The 19,346-nt window shown below is 32.8% G+C and overlaps 3 protein-coding genes and 1 pseudogene across 8 annotated transcripts; 2 read left to right on the top strand and 2 right to left on the bottom strand.

Moving 5' to 3' along the window:
* The first annotated feature begins 258 nt into the window (after positions 1–258).
* LOC146957142 (putative transcription factor At3g04930) lies at positions 259–1,383 on the top strand (annotated as a pseudogene).
* Positions 1,384–2,319: 936 nt separating this feature from the next.
* Positions 2,320–3,750, top strand: LOC146957141 (putative transcription factor At5g28040). Its single transcript, XM_085741107.1, has one exon. It carries the CDS (start codon positions 2,424–2,426, stop codon positions 3,594–3,596), a length of 1,173 nt encoding a protein of 390 aa, XP_085597233.1. The 5' UTR covers positions 2,320–2,423; the 3' UTR covers positions 3,597–3,750.
* A 97-nt stretch (positions 3,751–3,847) lies between these two features.
* LOC146957139 (guanosine deaminase-like) lies at positions 3,848–13,380 on the bottom strand. Of its 5 annotated transcripts, none has more exons than XM_085741113.1 (5): positions 13,338–13,380; positions 5,680–5,701; positions 5,244–5,428; positions 4,406–4,510; positions 3,848–4,309 (listed from the first exon to the last, which is right to left on the bottom strand). In XM_085741113.1, exons 1-5 carry the CDS (start codon positions 13,344–13,346, stop codon positions 4,121–4,123), a joined length of 510 nt encoding a protein of 169 aa, XP_085597239.1. In that variant the 5' UTR covers positions 13,347–13,380; the 3' UTR covers positions 3,848–4,120. The 5 variants fall into 5 exon arrangements, with proteins under 5 accessions (XP_085597239.1, XP_085597237.1, XP_085597236.1 ...); XM_085741111.1 differs by having other exon boundaries at positions 5,244–5,434; positions 13,338–13,379; XM_085741110.1 differs by lacking the exon at positions 13,338–13,380 and having other exon boundaries at positions 5,244–5,434; positions 5,680–5,862.
* On the bottom strand, positions 9,382–13,299 carry LOC146957140 (guanosine deaminase-like). Of its 2 annotated transcripts, none has more exons than XM_085741114.1 (4): positions 12,470–13,299; positions 11,325–11,515; positions 9,976–10,080; positions 9,382–9,878 (listed from the first exon to the last, which is right to left on the bottom strand). In XM_085741114.1, the coding sequence occupies exons 1-4, from the start codon at positions 12,504–12,506 to the stop codon at positions 9,693–9,695; spliced, it is 519 nt and encodes a 172-aa protein (XP_085597240.1). In that variant the 5' UTR covers positions 12,507–13,299; the 3' UTR covers positions 9,382–9,692. The 2 variants fall into 2 exon arrangements, with proteins under 2 accessions (XP_085597240.1, XP_085597241.1); XM_085741115.1 differs by having other exon boundaries at positions 11,325–11,509; positions 12,470–12,611.
* Positions 13,381–19,346: the final 5,966 nt, after the last annotated feature.

Here is a 19,346-nt window from a genome sequence, read left to right as displayed (position 1 = left end):
GTTCACAGATGAACAATTCATAAGTCCTAATAGAGATATTTTCATAAGTTTGAGGTGTGAGCAATCCAATTCAAATGTTCCTAAAGAGCAATTCTCCAAAAATCAAGTGGGCTAAACTATTTGTTCCAATACCTAAAGCCATAATGCACATTCTCACGCTTATTCTCCTTCTTATTACCAAAAACTGAAGTGAGTGACTCAAACAACATAACAAACCCTTCACCACCGATCACGCTCCACTCTTCTTCTTCTTATGTCATGGCATTCTCTCGAAACGGCGTTGTTATCCCCAACCATGATGAATACCTCGACGTCGAAGGTGAAGACGATGACAAATTAGAAGAAGAGGATAACTATTTAGTCCAACCAAACATTAAAAACTACCAAACCGAAAAATCTATGTCAACCTTCGCCACCACCGCCGCCATCCCCACCACCACCATCTTAGCCTTACCAAACACTGTCGCAACAACAAACGTCGTCGACAGCTCCCTTGAACCAAAATGGGAGAAAATGGAATAGAAGAACAACGATTCACATAAGCTTTTCAAACGTCTCTGGACTAAAGAAGACAAGATTACGATCTTGCAAGGTTTTCTCGATTACAACGAGGATCGTGGATCTTCTTATCATAACGGTACTGGATCGTTCTATGATCAAATTAAGGTGAAGATTCAACTCGATATTACCAAGAGCTAGCTTGTTGATAGGCTTCAAAGGTTGAAGAAGAAGTATCGTACCGTTCTTCAGAAATTTGATTTTGGTAAGAATTTTGCTTTCAAAAGTTCTCATTATCAAGCTACCTCTGAAATTTCACACAAAATCTAGAACTGTAACAATAATTCAACTCCAATTGGTGTTCCTGTTTAAGAAGATGCGGAAATCATCCCAAACCCTAACCCTAATTCAGCTCATTTGACTAAGAAGAAAGCTGCACAATCTCGTAAGAGATTGCGAGCAGTTTAGGAGGAGCAGCATGAGTTGAATGATTCTAAAGACAATCATCATAACAATTCAGGTAATAACAATAGTAGCAATGTTGAAAAAAATGCCGATAAGAGTAAAAGTAATCATGTGCATAAGGAACAGTATTTGGAGCCTACATATCAAAATAATCTACTGTCATATTTGGAGGCTACAACAATTCAATCAATAGGCATGCTAAGCCATATTGCAAATGCTTCAAAGTCCAGAGCGGTTCCTAACCATCGTTCACAGTCGTAACTTCTGATGGGAGTATTTTATGAAGTTTGAGGTACTTGTGACCAATCTGAAATGCCTAAAGAGTAGTTTCCTGATTTTTGTATATTGATTAATGTAATAAGATTTCTTCTTTGCAACAAATAAAAAAAAGGATTTTGTCTATTTTCAACGAGATATGTTACATTGGATATTATTATTGTGTCCTTGGTTTTTAAGGAGACGGGAACAATAGTCTGGTGGACGACTTGAGACTGTGTTGAGATGATTCTCATGTGCGAGTTATCATCTCGTTATGTAGATGATTGTTCTTAGGCATTGATACTGACCAGGATGGTCACACGAATGTCTGACATATTATATCATATTTTCCTTCAAAAAACAATATATATATATATATATATATATATATATATATATATATATATATATATATTAGTTTTCAATTTTTTTATAACTTTGGTGTAAATTTAAATTTGGAAAAAAAAAAGAAGTTTTTTTTAGGGGATTAGAATTAGATTTATATATTGGTATATATTATAAAATTTGATAATTAGTTTTTAAATATACATCCAATTTTTTTCACTCTTTTTCTGTCACATTTAAATTTCTATATGAAAGAAAAAAAGAAAAAAAAAGACTACTTTACACCCTTAAACAATAGTTACTCTTCAATTTTTTTAAAGGAAAATGATAAAAGACAAGTAATCATATCACAAATTTCTCATGATACGAGTATTCATGTATATATGTTTTTTTTGGTTACTCAATGTATATATGTGATAAAAGTATTAAAAAAAAAGTAGCAAAAAAAGTATTTATGAATACTCGTAATTTTATCCAATGGATGGACTTGTATGGTATCCAGTCCATGACCAGTCCATGACCAGTCAATGAGAGTTTAGAATTCATGTATATATGTGATACCATACCAGTCCATGACCATCAATGAGAGTTTAGAATAAACATTGGTTGGCATCACTTAATATATGTCACATTCTTTTGCTAACAGATTTTTATAGAGCAAAAAACTACCTGTAATCAACGACTGTCATTGCCTAACTATTCAAGCTCTCCTTTATCCTTTATATTTTTAACTGAATTTAAATTTACGGATGTTCACGTGCTATGAGAAAATAAATTGTCTCCATTTATAATTATTTCTTTTCATAGTAAATGCATAACTACCATCAACAAACAAACGGTTGGTTCAATACTCTAATATGCGGAAAATGGAGTATGTTCTCTCCTCAACAATGCTTTCACCATTGGTTTCTTGGATTTTGTCAACCTCATCATCTTCCTCTTCGTCATCCGAAGAAGAAGAAGATGAAGAAGAAGAAAGTCTTGACATTAATAATGACGAAGCAGACTGTGAAAACTTTGAAAATGACAATGTTGAAGACCAAATGGACAATGTGGATGATAACGAAAAGGACCATTTTCTATGTCCATACAATGTGGATGAAGACCAAATGGACAACATTCCCATTGCACTTGCCGTTTCTGATGCATCCCCCGTTGTGACGGTGGCCATGGCTGCCCCCGCAGATGACACAAACACGGCAACAAACACAACCACCACCGCGGCTACTACCACTATAACAACACGCTCAAAACGACAATATAACAAAAAGTATTCAGACGGCGTTAAACAATATCAGAGGCTATGGACAAAGCAGGACGAGATTGAACTGTTGAAGGGATATCTGGATTACATTAAACAGCAAGGAAGAGCAAATACTACTATTCAAAGCGGCGTAGCTTCATTCTATGATCAAGTTATTTCCAAATTCAGCGTGGAATTCAACAGGAACCAGCTTGTTGAGAAGTTACGTAGGTTAAAAAGGAAACACAAGATGACTTTGGACAAAGGCAAAGAGGTTCCGATTTCTTTCAAGATCCCTCAGGAACAAGCCATTTTCGAAATTTCCCACAAGATTTGGGGCAATGACACCGACCATGACGTTTTGGATGTTGATGAATCAAGACCTGTTCCTGAAAGTCCTGATCTTATTGACAATGTTAAGATGAAGGATGAAGGTGTTGACAATTGTGAAGAAACAGATAAAAGGGTGCACAAGCGTGTGAAGATAACAACAGATGACGACGTGAACACAAAAAATGACCGGAACAATGGCAATGCTACTAGCATACGGGGCTTCATTGAAGAAACCATGAAGTCTTGTTTCTCACCATTGTTGAAGGAACTATTGGATGATGTTCCAGTAGAGCCACCCAGTGCGTCGCCGATGTTGTTATCGACAGGGGAAGTGAGGGATGAACAATGGTTAAAACGGAGGATTTTGGAACTGGAGGTGTATTTGAATCGGTTGGAGTTGTTGCAAGGTCAGATCAAGGCTAGGTTGGAGGAGTTAAAGTCTAGCTTAGATTGACTGAGGTTTAACTCTTCTCTGATGTGCACAAACAGCTGATGATTTCCTCAATAAATAGGTTTCAATGAGTTGTGACATAAATGGTAGAATAGTTCCACGTTCTGCAATCTTTTGTATATATATATGAATCAGAAGCTTGGATTCTTTTGCATGATGTGCTTGTATTTTTTAGCTTTCGCTCCTACGCAACTCTTGAACAATCAAACAAATCATTCATAAACAGATTAATAATACTAAAAAGAAAATGGTAGTACTAGCAATAGCAAGTGCATCTTTATTGCAGTCATCAGTTACGCCGAGAGTCCATATTTACCGCGATCAAACATATTAATGACGAGGAACACATATTTGCTATGCTGCTGATACTTCACTTGCTCTACCATTGTCCAAGCCGGAGAATTAAGAGATGTATAACAAAATAAATATGCGGATTGATAGAAACAGGTTTTAGACTTCTGTTAGGAAATTGCATTTTCCAGAACAATTGTTACTTGTATTCTCTTTTACTTAGATGGTTAACCAAATCAGTAAAGAATGTACTTTCCCTTTGTCTTCTCAAATACTTGTTCTGCAATTGCAGCAGCATTACCATCTATCTTTTTTATCTCCAACTGGGCCTTCTGACGAGAATCACTTCCCTTCTGTGCATCGGCGATAAAACTATCAAATCCAATTGCTACTGCAGCTTCTGCTTTGGCTCCATAAACCAATCTCTGCTTGATGTGAATATACGACAAATATGTGATCAATTTAACAGTGGTTACAGAAATGCATGGTGTAAAGAGTAAATGAAAGGGGTTTCTGCTTGCCTTAATTTTTGAAAGATTAATGGCACCAAAGCACATTGGACAAGGTTCACAAGAAGCATAGATTTCACACTCGGTAAGGTAAATTTGATCCAGCTTTTGACAAGCCTGCAGATGATTTCCAATTAGTATAGCATGAAGTAATCAATTATGTGCATTAAAGAAAATAAGTAGAAGCTTACCAAAAAAAGTAGAAAATAGATATGGTATAGAAAAAATAATTGTGGCTTCTGATATAAGCATAATTAGAGCCCTCAAACATGTAGAATAAGTAAACTATACATGTATATAGTGAGTGATACAAAAGCTTTATGCGTTGACCAACCAAATGCAATTTCCTATCAGAAGTCTATAAAACTTGTCAATTTATCTTCAATGGTAATTTCAAAGACTCATATATCGAGATCCAAATCTGTCATAGATAGCAGATAGTAGATGATGGCAACTAAATATAAAAGAAATCTTAACTTCTGGTTATTTGGCTTAATTTTTTTATTTAGCAAGAGAAATAAAATGCCAATTTATCTGTTTAACATGTCAGACTCTATGTAGTACGGACACCAAGTACGACACGGGCACGTCAACACTGTAATAGATTGAGGAAATGAATTAATCGAATGTAATCTCATTCACGTGTCTGTGTCGTGTTGGTGATTTGAGAGACAATTGAATACATAAAAACTAACAAAATAACTAATGACAAATACCAAGACCAAAGTGGCGTGATATCATGATTAACACTCCAAAACCTTTTTGTTTTAATAAGCTATTCATTTTGGAGACAAATTAGATTACACAAATGAACAAGAAAAATTGAAGATAAAAAATTGATGTTAATTACTTCTCTTATAGCAGTAACTTCAGCATGAGCAGTGGGATCTTTGTTTCTTAAAACCATGTTATGACAGCTTACAACTACTTCGTCATTTCGAACAATGATTGCACCAAATGGGCGTCCATCACCACATTCAACACCTTTATATGCTTCTTCAACAGCTTTTGTTATGAACTTTTGGTCTCTATCCTCTGCAGCTGATACAACAAGAGGAAATACAAAGATGTACATTTCAGGTTATAGAAATTATCATTTATGAATCAATATATCATATTGTTCCAGCTATATATAGAAGCAAAATCGGTCCTTGTTCGGACTTCGGATACCGAGTTTTAAAAAAAATATATAGAAGCAAAATCAACAAAAGGCATCATTATAGTATATGAAGATGTTTAGAAGCAATAGTATATGAAGAATTTAATCAATTACTATTACTACTTACCGTTTGCAGCAGCAGCAGCAGCAGCCAGCTCCATGTGATGAATGATGATAATACTATAAGAATCCACTCAATAAACCCGTCCTTGACACCTTTCAAAAAAAAAAAACGTCCTTGACTTTTTGTTGAGATAACATTTTTTTGATTCCGTAGTGCTATTTATTTATTTTGGGAGCAACACCATGTGCTGGCATTTTCCTTTTAAAATATTGAAAAAATAATTATTCAAGGAGACGTAGGTGACAAACTTTCAGGCAACCGCCAATTAGAGAGCTTTGTTGCTTTCTTGCAATAATATCCTTATCTGATTTAAATAAGGAGAATGTTTGTGTATCCATTGTATTTAGGCGGATAAGGATTTTCTGCTGTAATATTTAGACGCAGTTGCACGCTGTAGCTGTTCTACACCGTCTGATCTGAAGTGAACGGTTAAGATCTGACATTGTGTGAAATTGTTGAAATCCGTGCTGTGAACTGGGACCGTCAGATCATAGATTGATGGCTGAGATTTGCTACTGCGGCAAACTGTGTGAATTTGCTACAACAGCAAATCATGATCCGTATTTAGGCATAGCAATGAGACGGATGAAGACATGTTTTACATGTTTCCATACTCTACTCTCGTATACTTACTTGTTGCCTTAATCATATTCAATAGAGATGAGAAATCGAATTTCATCCCCGTCCTCGATAGGTTCGGGTATCCCTGCAACATGTTGTCTTTATGAAGCATTTTTCAGCATCGAACGCAATGTTGTAATACATTATCCAACAAATATATGATGACAATCAATGGTTATTGTGATGGAGAAAAGAGAGCCTGAGGAAGTGAGATGTGGAAGGAGAAGAGAGAAAAATCGGAGAAGTGAGTGTGGGCTGAGAGACTGAGACTCTAATTGTATTAATTTTGTATGAGTAAAATGGTTTAGGGTTTTAGTTTATATTTATATAAAAGGGTTAATAAATTGATGTTCTACATACGGGACATGTTTGATTATGATTTTGGGGTGGGTATCTATATCTATGTTACCCGTCTCGTATCCGTGTTTTGAAATAGGGGAAAACTCATACCCAAACTCAGTCAAAACGGCGAAAACCCGTCAGATTGGGTTTGGTTTGGGAGGATACCCAAGGGTATGGGTTTTGTTGTCATGGCCAATTGCATTGCATGTATACACCATGAGAGAGAAATAGATAGGATGGAGTAATATGATAAGTTTTTTTTTTAGTAAATATGATAAGTTGGTGATGTGATTATTAATAAATAGGGCTAATTAAGTTAATGATCCTTATAAATATTCAAAATTTTGTTTTTAATCCCTACAAAATAAAATCACATTTTTTAGTTCATGTAACATTTTTCTTTATCCTTTTTAGGGATCAAAAATGCCGATGAAAATTTTTATAAGGAATAAAAATGTTGATGGAAAATTTTACTAAAACCAAAAATGCTTAAAAAGCGATTTTATTTTGTAGGGACTAAAAATAAAATTCTAAATATTTACAAGGATCGTTTATTTAATTAACCTTAATAAATATGCCCTTATTACTCTTTTTTTAAATATGCCCCGGTTAATACTATCAATTTCTCATTATATGAAAATTAACATTGAATTCATTTATATACAAAAGGGACATATGTAATTGTTATTTGTTTGCTCATTTTGACTAATGTGAAAGTGAGGAATGTTGGGATACTCTCTTTTCAACACTCATTTTTTTAATGGGTAAAATTATTGTATGACCCATCACTTTGAATCGAACTCATTTTCAAAGTGTGATATACACCATGATTTAAGCCAAGAAGAAAGTGAGAATGTTGAAAAGAGAGTGTTCCTAGCACTACTCATCATGTGAAAGTTAATTTATTATTATTATCAATTTTAATTTATATAGTGTACATTTATATATTTAATTTTAAATTTAACTTTTTAATAACATATCTTGGTCGTCTCGTATCTAAATTTTAACGTTTCTCGTATCGGTATCTTATCCATATCATATCATGTCAAGTATATGTATTTCATATCTTATACTCCCTCCGTCCCGGAATAACTGACCCATTTTCTAAAAAAAAAGTGTCCCAAAGTAACTGACTCATTTCAATTTTCAATACAACTTTCATCATTCCCAATACAATATAACACTAAATAATACTACTTTTATCATTCCCAATACAATATATTCCACTTTCCCCTTTATTTATACACTTTTCTTAATCTGTGTGAAAAACCAAAGTAGATCAATTATACCGGGACGGAGGTAGTAATAAATCTTGTGTGTACCATAAGCTTTTTTAATGAAGTAACTCTCCATAAATAAAAACAGAAAAATGTGGCTAAAGATTAATTCCAACTCTTGTTTCTCAACTTGTGTAAAAGAAAAATCACTAAGCTAATGTTGTAGTGGTGGGAAGGTACTTTGTCAGAAATTTATCAGAAATTTATAATATTATCGGATAATATTTTTTGGTGATGTATGGGGTTCGAACTCCGTACCTTATATATATATTTATGCATTATCTTATCAACTGAGCTAAATTAATAATTCTTTTTTAAATATGTTTTAGAATAATAACATCAACTGAACCACTACTAATAACGTGTCTAAATAATAAACTGAGGTGAAGTATTGATTAAACTAAGGTATTACAATACAACAATTAAAAAGGAAAATCTGTTTATTTAGATTAATTAACCCCAAAAATATCAATTTAAGAAGTTATTTTTTCTTTGATGATGATTGTAAATTTTTTGCATGTTAGGCGTGAAGCCAACCAAACTGCTCATTATTTAGCTAAATATGTTCTTAAGAATTTAGATTGTATATGGGTCGAAGAAACTCCGCCTTGTATTTCTGCAGTCTTGGCATTTGATTTATTGCCAGACTTTCGTTAATGAAATTGTTTTTTAACGACAAAAAAAAAAGGGAAGAGGAAGTAAGTATGTGAGGATGATTTTCACGGTGCTTCACTTTTAAGGATGATGGTGATTTGAGGATGGAGAAATTCCGGTTCAAATAGAACAAAATTTGGAGATTTTAACTTATCTTTGTTTTTTTTCATTTAAAATTAAATTAAAATAAGATTTATTAATCTAAAACAAAATTTGGAGATTTTAACCTATCTTTGTTTTTTACATTTAAAATTAAATTAAAATAAGATTTATTAATCTAAAAATTGTAGATCAATTTTTTTTAGGAAATGTGGATCAATTAAAAATGTAGCTCTATATTTTTGTAGAAGATTGTAAGCTCTTCTAAGGTCTCTTAAATAATTAAGGGAGATGCTTTATTCATTTTGGGTTTTTGTTTACCAGATGTCCAAAAATACCTATGGTACAAATAAATACCAGAAAACTGTCCCCGGTAAGGACAATGCATAATTATATGCAAGGTTGAGGGTTCGAACCTCTGAAACCACCAAAAAAAAAAAAAATACCAGAAAACTAGTACCAAAATTACTACTACTTCTAAACCAGAAAATAAATACAAGTAATTTGGGACTGTACAAAGTAACAGACATAGCAAAGAGGACTAGAGCAACACATCCAAGAATCATGAAGTGAGACACACATTTACCATACAAAAAATGAAACTAACGCATGTAACTTTGCTTAATTTGACTGAACACATGGAAACAATGTTTTGCATACGAAATACAAATAGCAATAAACACACAAGTTAAATTTAAAAGCAGGGTACAAGTCAAGCATCAATGATCATTTTTGTAATGCCTCAAGTCAAGCATATAATACCCAACAAGAAAACATTAGTACTAATAATAGCAAAGTGCATCTTTATTGCAGTCGTTGGTTCTCCAAGGAGTCCACAATTACCACGAGCAAACATATTAACGATGAGGCACGCATATTTGTTATGCTGCTAATATTTCACGAGTTCAACTATTACACCCAAGCAGAAGATTTAATAGACTAAAACAACGTAAATAGTTCTTTCTGATATGAAATATGATTTTCCTGAACAAGTGTAACTTGTATACTCTTTCACCATGATGGTTAAAGCGATCGTTTAAGATTAGCCTTTACCTTGTCCTTTGTCTTCTCAAATACTTCTTCTGCAATTTCAGCAGCAATACCATCTATCTTTTTTATCTCGAACTTATGAAAATCAGTGCCCTTGCCAATATAATTACTAAATCCAATTGATCTTGCAGCTTCTCCTGTGGCTCCATAAACCATTCTCTGCTTGATTTGAATATAAGACAAATATGTGATCAATTTAACACAGATTGCAGAAACGTGTATTGTGAAGACAAAATGAGAGGCGTCGAAAACTTGCCTTGATTTTTGAAAAATGAATAGCACCAAAGCACATTGGACAAGGTTCACAAGAAGTGTACATTTCACAGCCAGCAAGGGAAACGTTATCCAGCTTTTTACAAGCCTGCAGGTAAATTTCAACTAGTATAACCTGAGGTAATAAATGATGTGCAATCAAAATGAACTTTTAAACATATTACCAAACAAAATGAACATTCAGCAACTTAAACTCATATCCAACTTGTAACCAAAAAAAACCTCATATCCAACCTTCTCAATTTGTTATTTAAATGTGTTTTCCAAAACTCTCTGATACTGAGAACCATATCTGTCCGATGCAGCAGATGGTATATGATTCTTCAGGTCATTCAACTAAATATTTTGATTACCTTTTTTTTTTTTTTTTTGAAACGGCTAAATTTTATTAGGCAGAACTCGGTGTAAGGCACACCAAAGAACGCAAAGGAACAAAATCGAAATACAAACAGGTTCCGAACAAAAAACAGAACACCTCCTACAAACATGGAAAACAAAAGCTGCTGCTATAACAACTAGCAAAGCCTGGCATACCACATGCCCTAACACGGCAGGCTAGACTACACCAAAAAACAGACTACAGAAGTGGTTTTAGCAGCAAAAACAGCACCATGCTCCAAAGAAAACCCAACAAAACAGCCAGCAAAACACAAAAAAACAGATGGCGAAAAAACTGCACAGCAGCCGCGCCCTAACAGCTATCTCCGGAAACATTCCCTCGGGTTCCAACACCATTCAAAGTACAAACAACTGTCTCCGATGAATTTGAACTATATTTCATGAGGCTATACCACTGAGTTAACACCTCATAGACACATTGATATTTTATTTTTTTTTGTTATCAAAGACAATTTGATATTTTGATTAAGCAAGAACATGCCAGATTATACCAATCCAGATATCATTATTTCTGTTTAAACAGTTTTATGCCAAAGTAAAGAATTTAGGGAGAAACAAAGGAATACAAAAAAACACAAAATAACAAATGGAACATATTAAAACCAATCCCTCATTCAACCATATCAATCATTGTTGGAAACCAAAGTGGCCAAAGTGGCGTGATATTTAAGATTAACACTCCAAGACCTCTTTCATTTAACAAACTATTCATTTTAGAGAAATGTGTGATTTTTTTTAATGGCAAATGTTAGCATGTTAGTTGTTAGTATGTTAGTGTTTTCTCTTTCTCAGGACTTGAACAGTGTACTTTTAACTCCTCAACTCTTTTAATCACTTAGCTTAAATTAGTTGAGCTACCCAACCCTCAAAGAAATGTCAGATTACACACATGAATAAGAAAAATAAAGATAAAATTAATTTTATTTCTTTTACCTCTCTTATAGCAATGATCTCAGCATGAGCAGTTGGCTCTTTGTTTCTTAAAAACATGTTATGACAGCTTACAATAACTTCATCATTTCGAACAATCAGTGCACCATATGGGTATCCATCACCAGATTCAACAGCTTCATATGCTTCTTCAACAGATTTTATTATGAACTTTTGGTCTCTATCCTCTGCAGCTGGTATAATGAGAAAATACTTAGAAGTACATTTCAGGTTATAGAAATTATTCCCTCCCTCCCACAATCATCGCCAATTTGTAAAAAATATTTGACGCAAAATGATCGACCCTTTTCAAATTTCAGCATAATACCACTTACATCACTATCAATTCAATATTTTGCACCTACCACTTATGGTAATAGCGACTAAACTACTTTGGTAAAAGTATTATTTTCTCTCTCCAGTATACATTTTGCATAATACCTGTGAAATAGTTAAATGAGTCACTCGTTCTCTAGGACAGGGGAGTATCATTTACCAATCAATCATATTTTTTCAATTGTAGAAGCAAAATCAACAAGAGGAGTGACACTCTTTAACGCGCACAGTCTAACACATTTAATTTAATTGGTTAAAATTTATACGGGTACCACCAAATCATGTGGTGAGACTCACGTAAATTTTTACCAAAGTACTCTGCTAGAGAGGTTTGGTAAGTTCAACCGGTTTGAGTTAAAAGTTAAAAGAGTTTGATGTCTTGGGTTTAAATCTGAACGAAAAAGTAAATATTAGTATAACAACTGAATACTAACATTTGTCATTGGAAGAAAAAAAATGTGTTGAAGAGTTCATTGGTGGCATGGCATTATTCAATCAACAAAAAGGCATCTTATCATTATCATTATAATGAACAATTTGAATAGCAAATCAAGTAGAGAGAGAGAGAGAGAGAGAGAGAGAGAGAGAGAGAGAACTTTATTATTCAATATTAGGTGTTGTGATCACTCAATCTGGTTTCTATCAACAATCAAAGCAAGATATGTTTTGCCTCCATAGTAATGCAAGTAGTAGTTTTATGAGTAACAGCAAATAGTAGAAGTAGAACACAGTAAAGAAGGTAATGGAAGATGTTACTATAGATTTTGACCAAAAAGCGATAATATATGAAGAAAATTATGAATTAGTATTACCATTAGCAGCAGGAGTAGCAACAGCATCATGTTCCATGATGGTATAGAAAGAATGAGAGAAACTAAATGCTCTCTCCGCACTAATCCCGTCTTTAACTTGTTATTGAGAATACATGTTTTGATGTAGCGGTGCAATGCTATAAGAAGCAAAACAAACGTGTTCATCATTTGAATATTTTATTACAAGTAGTATTATTTAACTATATTTTAGGGAAAAACATGAGTGAGAGGCAGCTCATCAAACAACTTTATTGCTTTTTTGCATCTAGAAAGATGAGTAAACTGCTAAATTGATCTATGGGTCTCCCTAAGTCACTTTCAAATTAGTCCTGACTCTGTTAATATTTCAAATTTCAAATAACCCTATTTTCGTTAAAAGTTTCTCAATTAGGTCTTTGTTTTATGTTTTAGAGACATTTTAGATTACACAAATTGAAGAAGAAATATTAAAGATAAAAAATTGATGTTACAGTAACCTCAGAGCATGAACAGTGGGATCTTTGTTTCTTAAAACCATGTTATGACAGCTAACAACTACTTTCTCATTTCGAACAATGATTGCACCAAATGGGCGTCCATCACCACATTCAACACCTTTGTATGCTTCTTCAACAGCTTTTGTTATGAACTTTTGGTCTCTATCTTCACGTATTGAAAAGATGAGATCATTCAATCTGGTTTTTTAACTTTTATCCATAATCTAAATGAATACTCATAAAAGTGTAAGTGGTACTATTATTACTAATACCAAATTGTGGAACACACTAAGGATGTTAATTGAAGATGTTCAGAAGCAATAGTATATGAAGAATTTAATCAATTACAATTACAATTACAATTACTACTTACCGTTTGCGGCGGCAGCAGCCTGCTCCATGTGATGAATGATGATAATACTATATTGGAGTAATAGTATTTTTTTGATTCCAGCAGTGCTATTTATTTATTTGGGAGCAAAATCACGTGTTGTTTTTTTTTAAAAGATTGTACAACAAGTACAGTAATTATTCAAGGAGAATATGGGTGACAAACTGTCAGGCAACCTCCAATCAGAGAGCTTTGTTGCTTTCTTGCAATAATATACTTATTCGGGTAAAGATCCTCTTCATTTGTAATTTGTTCCATTTGTTGCAATTTGGAGAGAGATAGACACAAAAAAATTAATGATGGTGGGATCCACTTAGTGATAGGACCCACCACTTATTTTTTTGTGTCTATCTCTCTTCAAATTGCAACAAATGGAACAAATTACAAATTGAGAGGATCTTAACCCATACTTATCCTATTTAAATGTTTTGTGTATACCATCAATTTATACACCATGGGAGGAAAAAAGATAGGAGAGGAATGTGAAGTTGGTGATGTGATATGAAGAGATAGTTATACTATTGTGTTTAGAGAAATGGCACTTCAGCGGTGCAGTTAGGAAACTGACTTTTTTGAAAAAGTTATTTCGTTTAGCCAATAGTATTAAGCATTGAAGATGAATATTATGTAATAGTAATTCATCTAGTAATGCTTGCAACATTTTGGACTTACAGATACTATTTTATCGTTGGCATCTTTAACATGCAAACAGTGTTGATGATATTGAGCCCCTAACATAAACATATATGCAAAAGTGCAAGTAGAATTAAATTAAAGAACATAAATACTTTTTAGAATTCAAAAGCATAGAAGAAACTTAACAAAAGAAAAAATATGTCTTAATAAATAAAATGTCATTCTATAAAATTTTCCATTGAATTTCTATTAGTATACTAGGTTAAATAAAAAAAAAAGTCTGAATACATATAAACCAAATGCACTTTTTATGGTTTTCGGTTCGGGATGATTTAGTTTGTGATTTTTCTATTGGGTTTGATCGGTTTTTAACACCCCTACATTTTAAATAGCAAAATTAGTCTTTTTTTTTTAGGACAAAAAATCAATCATCTAAGAAACAACACTAATTAAAATGAATGAATATTATATTATCTTTGGTCAAAAAATAACTATTTTAAACTAAGTGATAAAGAAGAATGGAGAATCGCGCAAGAAAGAAAGCCCTCGACTCAACTTCAGTGCAAGGAAGCAATAAAGCTGTGAGATGAGTGTCACTGTGCTCAGTTGGTAAGACAATGCATAACCTTGGACACTACCAAAAATCAAAAAGTTGTCTGATGAGTAGCGTCCCAACCATGTTTTTATGTAAAATAGCTAAATAATTTCATAACGTGTACTAAAATATTCGGGATGATAATCATTTTGATCCTCAATGTGAATTGAATAGTCACAATATTCCATGAATATATTGAAATTTGAAAATAGTCCTTGATGTTGACAATAATTTTTTCTTTTAGAGATTGATACGACAATAAGTAAGTATTTATAAAGATTGATATTACACTGAGTAAGTATATTTAGGGACTGATATGACAATATTAACGAAACATTTTAACGTGAGAACTATGTTGACTAACAAAGTTCACAATTAAGTATTATTTTGCAATTTAAATACAAAGAACCATTTTGACTACTTCTTATACATTCAAAGATCAAAATGATTATTACCCCTAAAATATTTGAATGATGAACACGTGGTTTTGCTTCTTATATATAGCATCGCACCGTTGCATCAAAAAATGTATTCTCAATCAAGCCTTGCTATATGGTGCGAAATATATGCGCAAACCTTGGTAGCATTTTTACATTTTTTAAATAAATAAAATTAAAACACAACCTAAATCCAATGGTTATTGCATATGATCCTATGACTGCAGTGGATTCATTGCTTTTCGTCGTTCACCTATCGGACTATTAAGCTTTTCCCTTCTCAATAACAAGTCAAAGACATTCACCCCAATTATACCATCATGGAAGAGAATGTTGCTCTACTCCTAATGCTAATGGTAAAAGTAGTTGATAATTTTCTTCATATATTATCGCTTTTGGTCAATGCTTCTATTTCAAAATTTATACTAACATCATATATTGTCATTTTTTTATCAAAAAATATAAATAACTCATAAAAAACCTCATCCAAAACCCCAAATTTTCATCATACAAACTTAAAAACCTAGAATTTATTGAAAAAGTCTTATGAGAAAAAGATACGATATAAATGACGAAAATGATTAAATCTCATTGAAAAAAGATAACATAAATGATTAAATCATAGAAAAAAATATAAATGACGAAAATGTTACATAAAATTAAGTTAAATGAGAAATTGTGTAATATAATTACTTGAATATAGTGTAGATAACAAGTTTTTTTTTATAAAAAATACTTGAATATAATGTAGATAAAATTTTAAATAATTTTATAGTAATATATTGCTTTTACAATTCATTTTTCTATAATTTTGCTTTTGGTTCTTTGACAAAATCCGGTGTAAATTATTTACCAGTAAAATAAATTGTTCATATTGGAACAAATAGGTTCCTTCTTTGAAATAAAATAAAGAACCCTTATTTGATGTTGAAATTACAGAACCCAAAACAAAGAAGCCGTATGAGTATTTTATTTTCCTTCAATTGGAATTACAGGTAACAGCCGGTTAGAAACAAATAAGCCTAAGTTGGGGGAATTTCTCAATTCTCCCATGCAAAAACTCGCCTCTTCTTTCATCCTTCTTTCTTTCGCCAGCCATATTTGTGAAAGAAAGCAACAAAGCTGTGTAATGAGTTGCGTGCGAAGCACGGATAGGGCCACCAAACACGACACTGGCCCTGGCGTGTCGATATCGTTAATAATTTGAAGGAAAAAAAATCACATAACTCAGTGTAATTATATGTGCCAGTGTTGTATCGGTGTCGAATGCGATACGAGTTCGACACCGAGACACGCTTCGTGAAATGTCTGTGCTTCATAGGTTGCATCCCACTCGTTTTTCACGTGATTTTGCTAATGTATTCTCAATAACAAGTCAAAGACGGGTTTAGTGGTGGAAGCATTTAGTTTCTCTCATTCTCTATATTCGCCAAATTCTTATACCATCATCATCATGGAAGAGGATGCTGCTACTACTCCAAATGCTAACGGTAAAATACTAATTGATAATTTTTATTTTTCTTCATATATTATCGCTTTTGGTCAATGCTTCTATCTCAAAATCTATACTAACATCTTTTAGTTACCTTCTTTAGTGTGTTCTACTATTTGGTTGGTGTTACTCATAAAGGTACCACTTGCATTACTATGGAGGCAAAGCAGATACGGATCTTACTTTGATTATGGATTAAAACCAAATTGAGTGATCACAACACCTAATATTGAATAACAAAGTCACAATCCAAATTTATTTTAGATGGACTTAATGCCTTTTGTTGATTGAATAATGCCATGCCACCAACAAGCTCTTTAACACACTTTTTTTTCTTCAATGTAGTTAGTTGTTGTATTAATATTTATATTTACTCTTTGGTGCGGATTTGAAGCAAAAACAGAACCTCTAACTCATTTAACCTTAACTCAAACTAACTTAGTAACTCAACCCTAATATAACACACACTCTTTGATTGATTAAAATTTACCTCAAATCTCACTACATGATTTGATGGGACCCATGTAAATTTAAACTAATTAAGTTGAGTATGTGTTAGACATTGGCACATTGCATGTTAAAGAGTTTCACTCCTCTTGTTGATTTTACTTCTATAATTGAAAAAATATGATTGATTGGTAAATGATACTCTCCCCATTCTAGGACTATATCATACATATTATGAAAAATATAAATGAATGAGGAAATAATACGTTTACTAAAGTAGTTTAGTCTCTATTACCATAAGTGCTGGTTGAAAAATATTGAATTGAGAGTGATGTAAGTAGTATGTTAATATTATGCTAAAAATTAAAAGGGTCGTTCATTTTGTGACAAATATTTTTAACAAATTGGCCATGATTGTGGGAGGGAGGGAATAATTTCTATAACCTAAAATGTACCAAGTATTTTCTCGTTACACCAGCTGTAGTAGATAGAGACAGCAAGTTCATAATAAAATCTGTTAAAGAAGCATATGAAGCTGTTGAATCTGGTGATGGATACCCATATGGTGCACTGATTGTTCGAAATGATCATGAAGTTGTTGTAAGCACTCATAACATGGTTTTAAGAAACAAAGATCCCACTGCTCATGCTGAGATCACACTGCTATAAGAGAGGTAAAAATATTAATTTTATCTTTTATTTTTCTTGTTCTTTTGTGTAATCTGACATTTTGATTGCACATCATTTATTACCTCATATTATACTAAATGGAAGTTACCTGCAGGTTTGTCAAAAGCTGGATCGAATTTCACTTGCGGACTGTGAAATCTTTGCTTCTTGTGAATCTTGTCCAATGTGCTTTGGTGCTATTCATTTTTCAGATATTAAGGCAAGTCTTCGACGCCTCTCATTTTCTCTTCACTGCACATGTTTCTGTAATCGTTGTTAAATTGATCACAGATTTGTCTTATATTCGCATCAAGCAGAGAATGGTTTATGGAGCCACAGTAATTATATTGGCACGGGCACTGATTTTCATCGGTTCGAGATTAAAAAGATAGATGGTATTGCTGCTGAAATTGCAGAAAAAGTGTTTGAGAAAAAAAATCTATATTAATAGTTAAGATCCCAAGCACATATATTAAACTCTAAAAAATCTATATTTCACTGCCTAATTCATACTAGATATGAGTTGGCTTGTGAAAGATTGATTAAAAACTGTTTTATAGAATTTTCTGGATTTAATTGACGAGAAGTTAAGATTAACCAAAATTATTAAAGGGAAATCGGTTAGCTTCCGAACTGCAGGGCCCAGCTGCAAAAGCAGTTGATCCTTCTTATATCTCTGGCTATCTTAAGCCTAATCCAATTCCATATACCTATCTATCACACCAGTTCTGTGAACAGATTTTATTGATGAAATAACTAGTATTTTTATGAAGAGTTTTACAAGGTTGATGAACACTTAAACAAATGGAAAACTTTTTTTGAAGAACAAATGGAAAACTTGATAATGACTACTCTCTTCCATTAAATTTTCTAACCTTGCATATCATTTTTGGTTTTGAAGGAAGCATGCGAGTAAAACCAAAGCACGTTAAGCAAAACTAAAACCTAAACATGTCTTGTCATTATCAAGTTTTCCATTTGTTCTTCAAAAAAAGTTTTCCATTTGTTTAATTTTAAATTAAATTGTTATTTGTTATTATCTTCTAATTTGTCGATTTTTGTTTCGATGGGATACAATTATGTCTATATATCTTAACAACACTGGGTGATGTAAATTAGCCTATTGCATCTACCTCGAATAAAATTCATCCAGTTTATCAGAAGTGCAGTCCTTCTTCAGTTTCAACAAATTGATAAAGGGGGCCTCAATAGGCCTGAGAAAAAACAGATTTTCAATTAACTTGGGAGAGGAAAAAGAAATGTTAAGTGATGCAAGATTTGTTCAACCTTCAATCCCATGCTTTGACTGTCACTATGACCATTGGAACATGTTCACAGATTCTTGGGATTTAAAGAGTACTGATCATATTAGGCTATGCCTATAAGCCATGAGATAACTAGTATTTTTATGAAGAGTTTTACAAGGTTGATGAACACTGAGATTTGAGTTATATGAAAGAACAAGAGCAACAACTCTACGCTTACACTAATAATGTGAGATATCATCTAGAATAAAATTTAAAAGAACAGATCAGATAATTTAATTGTAGAAAAAGTGCTCGTCTAAAATCGAATTATAGAAATTCTAATTGCTAACTGAAAAAATAGGGGGCATACAAACACACACCAGCATCCAAACACCAACTGACGTGCATTTTAATTGATTTCTGGGTTCAGAAGAATTTTGAGAACACAAATTTTCATCTTGAATATTCAAAACAACGATAAACAGGC

This window comes from Medicago sativa, chromosome 1 (assembly GCF_051527215.1).
Source record: "Medicago sativa cultivar Bolivia chromosome 1, Bolivia_mono, whole genome shotgun sequence".
NCBI classification, from domain to species: domain Eukaryota; kingdom Viridiplantae; phylum Streptophyta; class Magnoliopsida; order Fabales; family Fabaceae; genus Medicago; species Medicago sativa.
This window is presented reverse-complemented; position numbering and strand designations above follow the sequence as displayed.

Bases quoted from the DNA above. Each gene is read 5' to 3' on its own strand.
- LOC146957141 (XM_085741107.1), top strand. From the start codon at position 2,424: ATGCGGAAAATGGAGTATGTTCTCTCCTCAACAATGCTTTCACCATTG.
- LOC146957139 (XM_085741109.1), bottom strand. From the start codon at position 5,713: ATGGAGCTGGCTGCTGCTGCTGCTGCTGCAAACG. The intron at 5,435-5,679 runs GTAAGTAGTAAT...TTGTTGTATCAG, and splicing joins TGCTGCTGCTGCTGCAAACG to CTGCAGAGGATAGAGACCAA. The intron at 4,511-5,243 runs GTAATTAACATC...AATCATCTGCAG, and splicing joins AAGTTACTGCTATAAGAGAA to GCTTGTCAAAAGCTGGATCA.
- LOC146957140 (XM_085741114.1), bottom strand. From the start codon at position 12,506: ATGGAACATGATGCTGTTGCTACTCCTGCTGCTAATG. The intron at 11,516-12,469 runs GTAATACTAATT...TCATTATACCAG, and splicing joins TGCTACTCCTGCTGCTAATG to CTGCAGAGGATAGAGACCAA. The intron at 9,879-9,975 runs GCAAGTTTTCGA...CAAATCAAGCAG, and splicing joins TTCATTTTTCAAAAATCAAG to AGAATGGTTTATGGAGCCAC.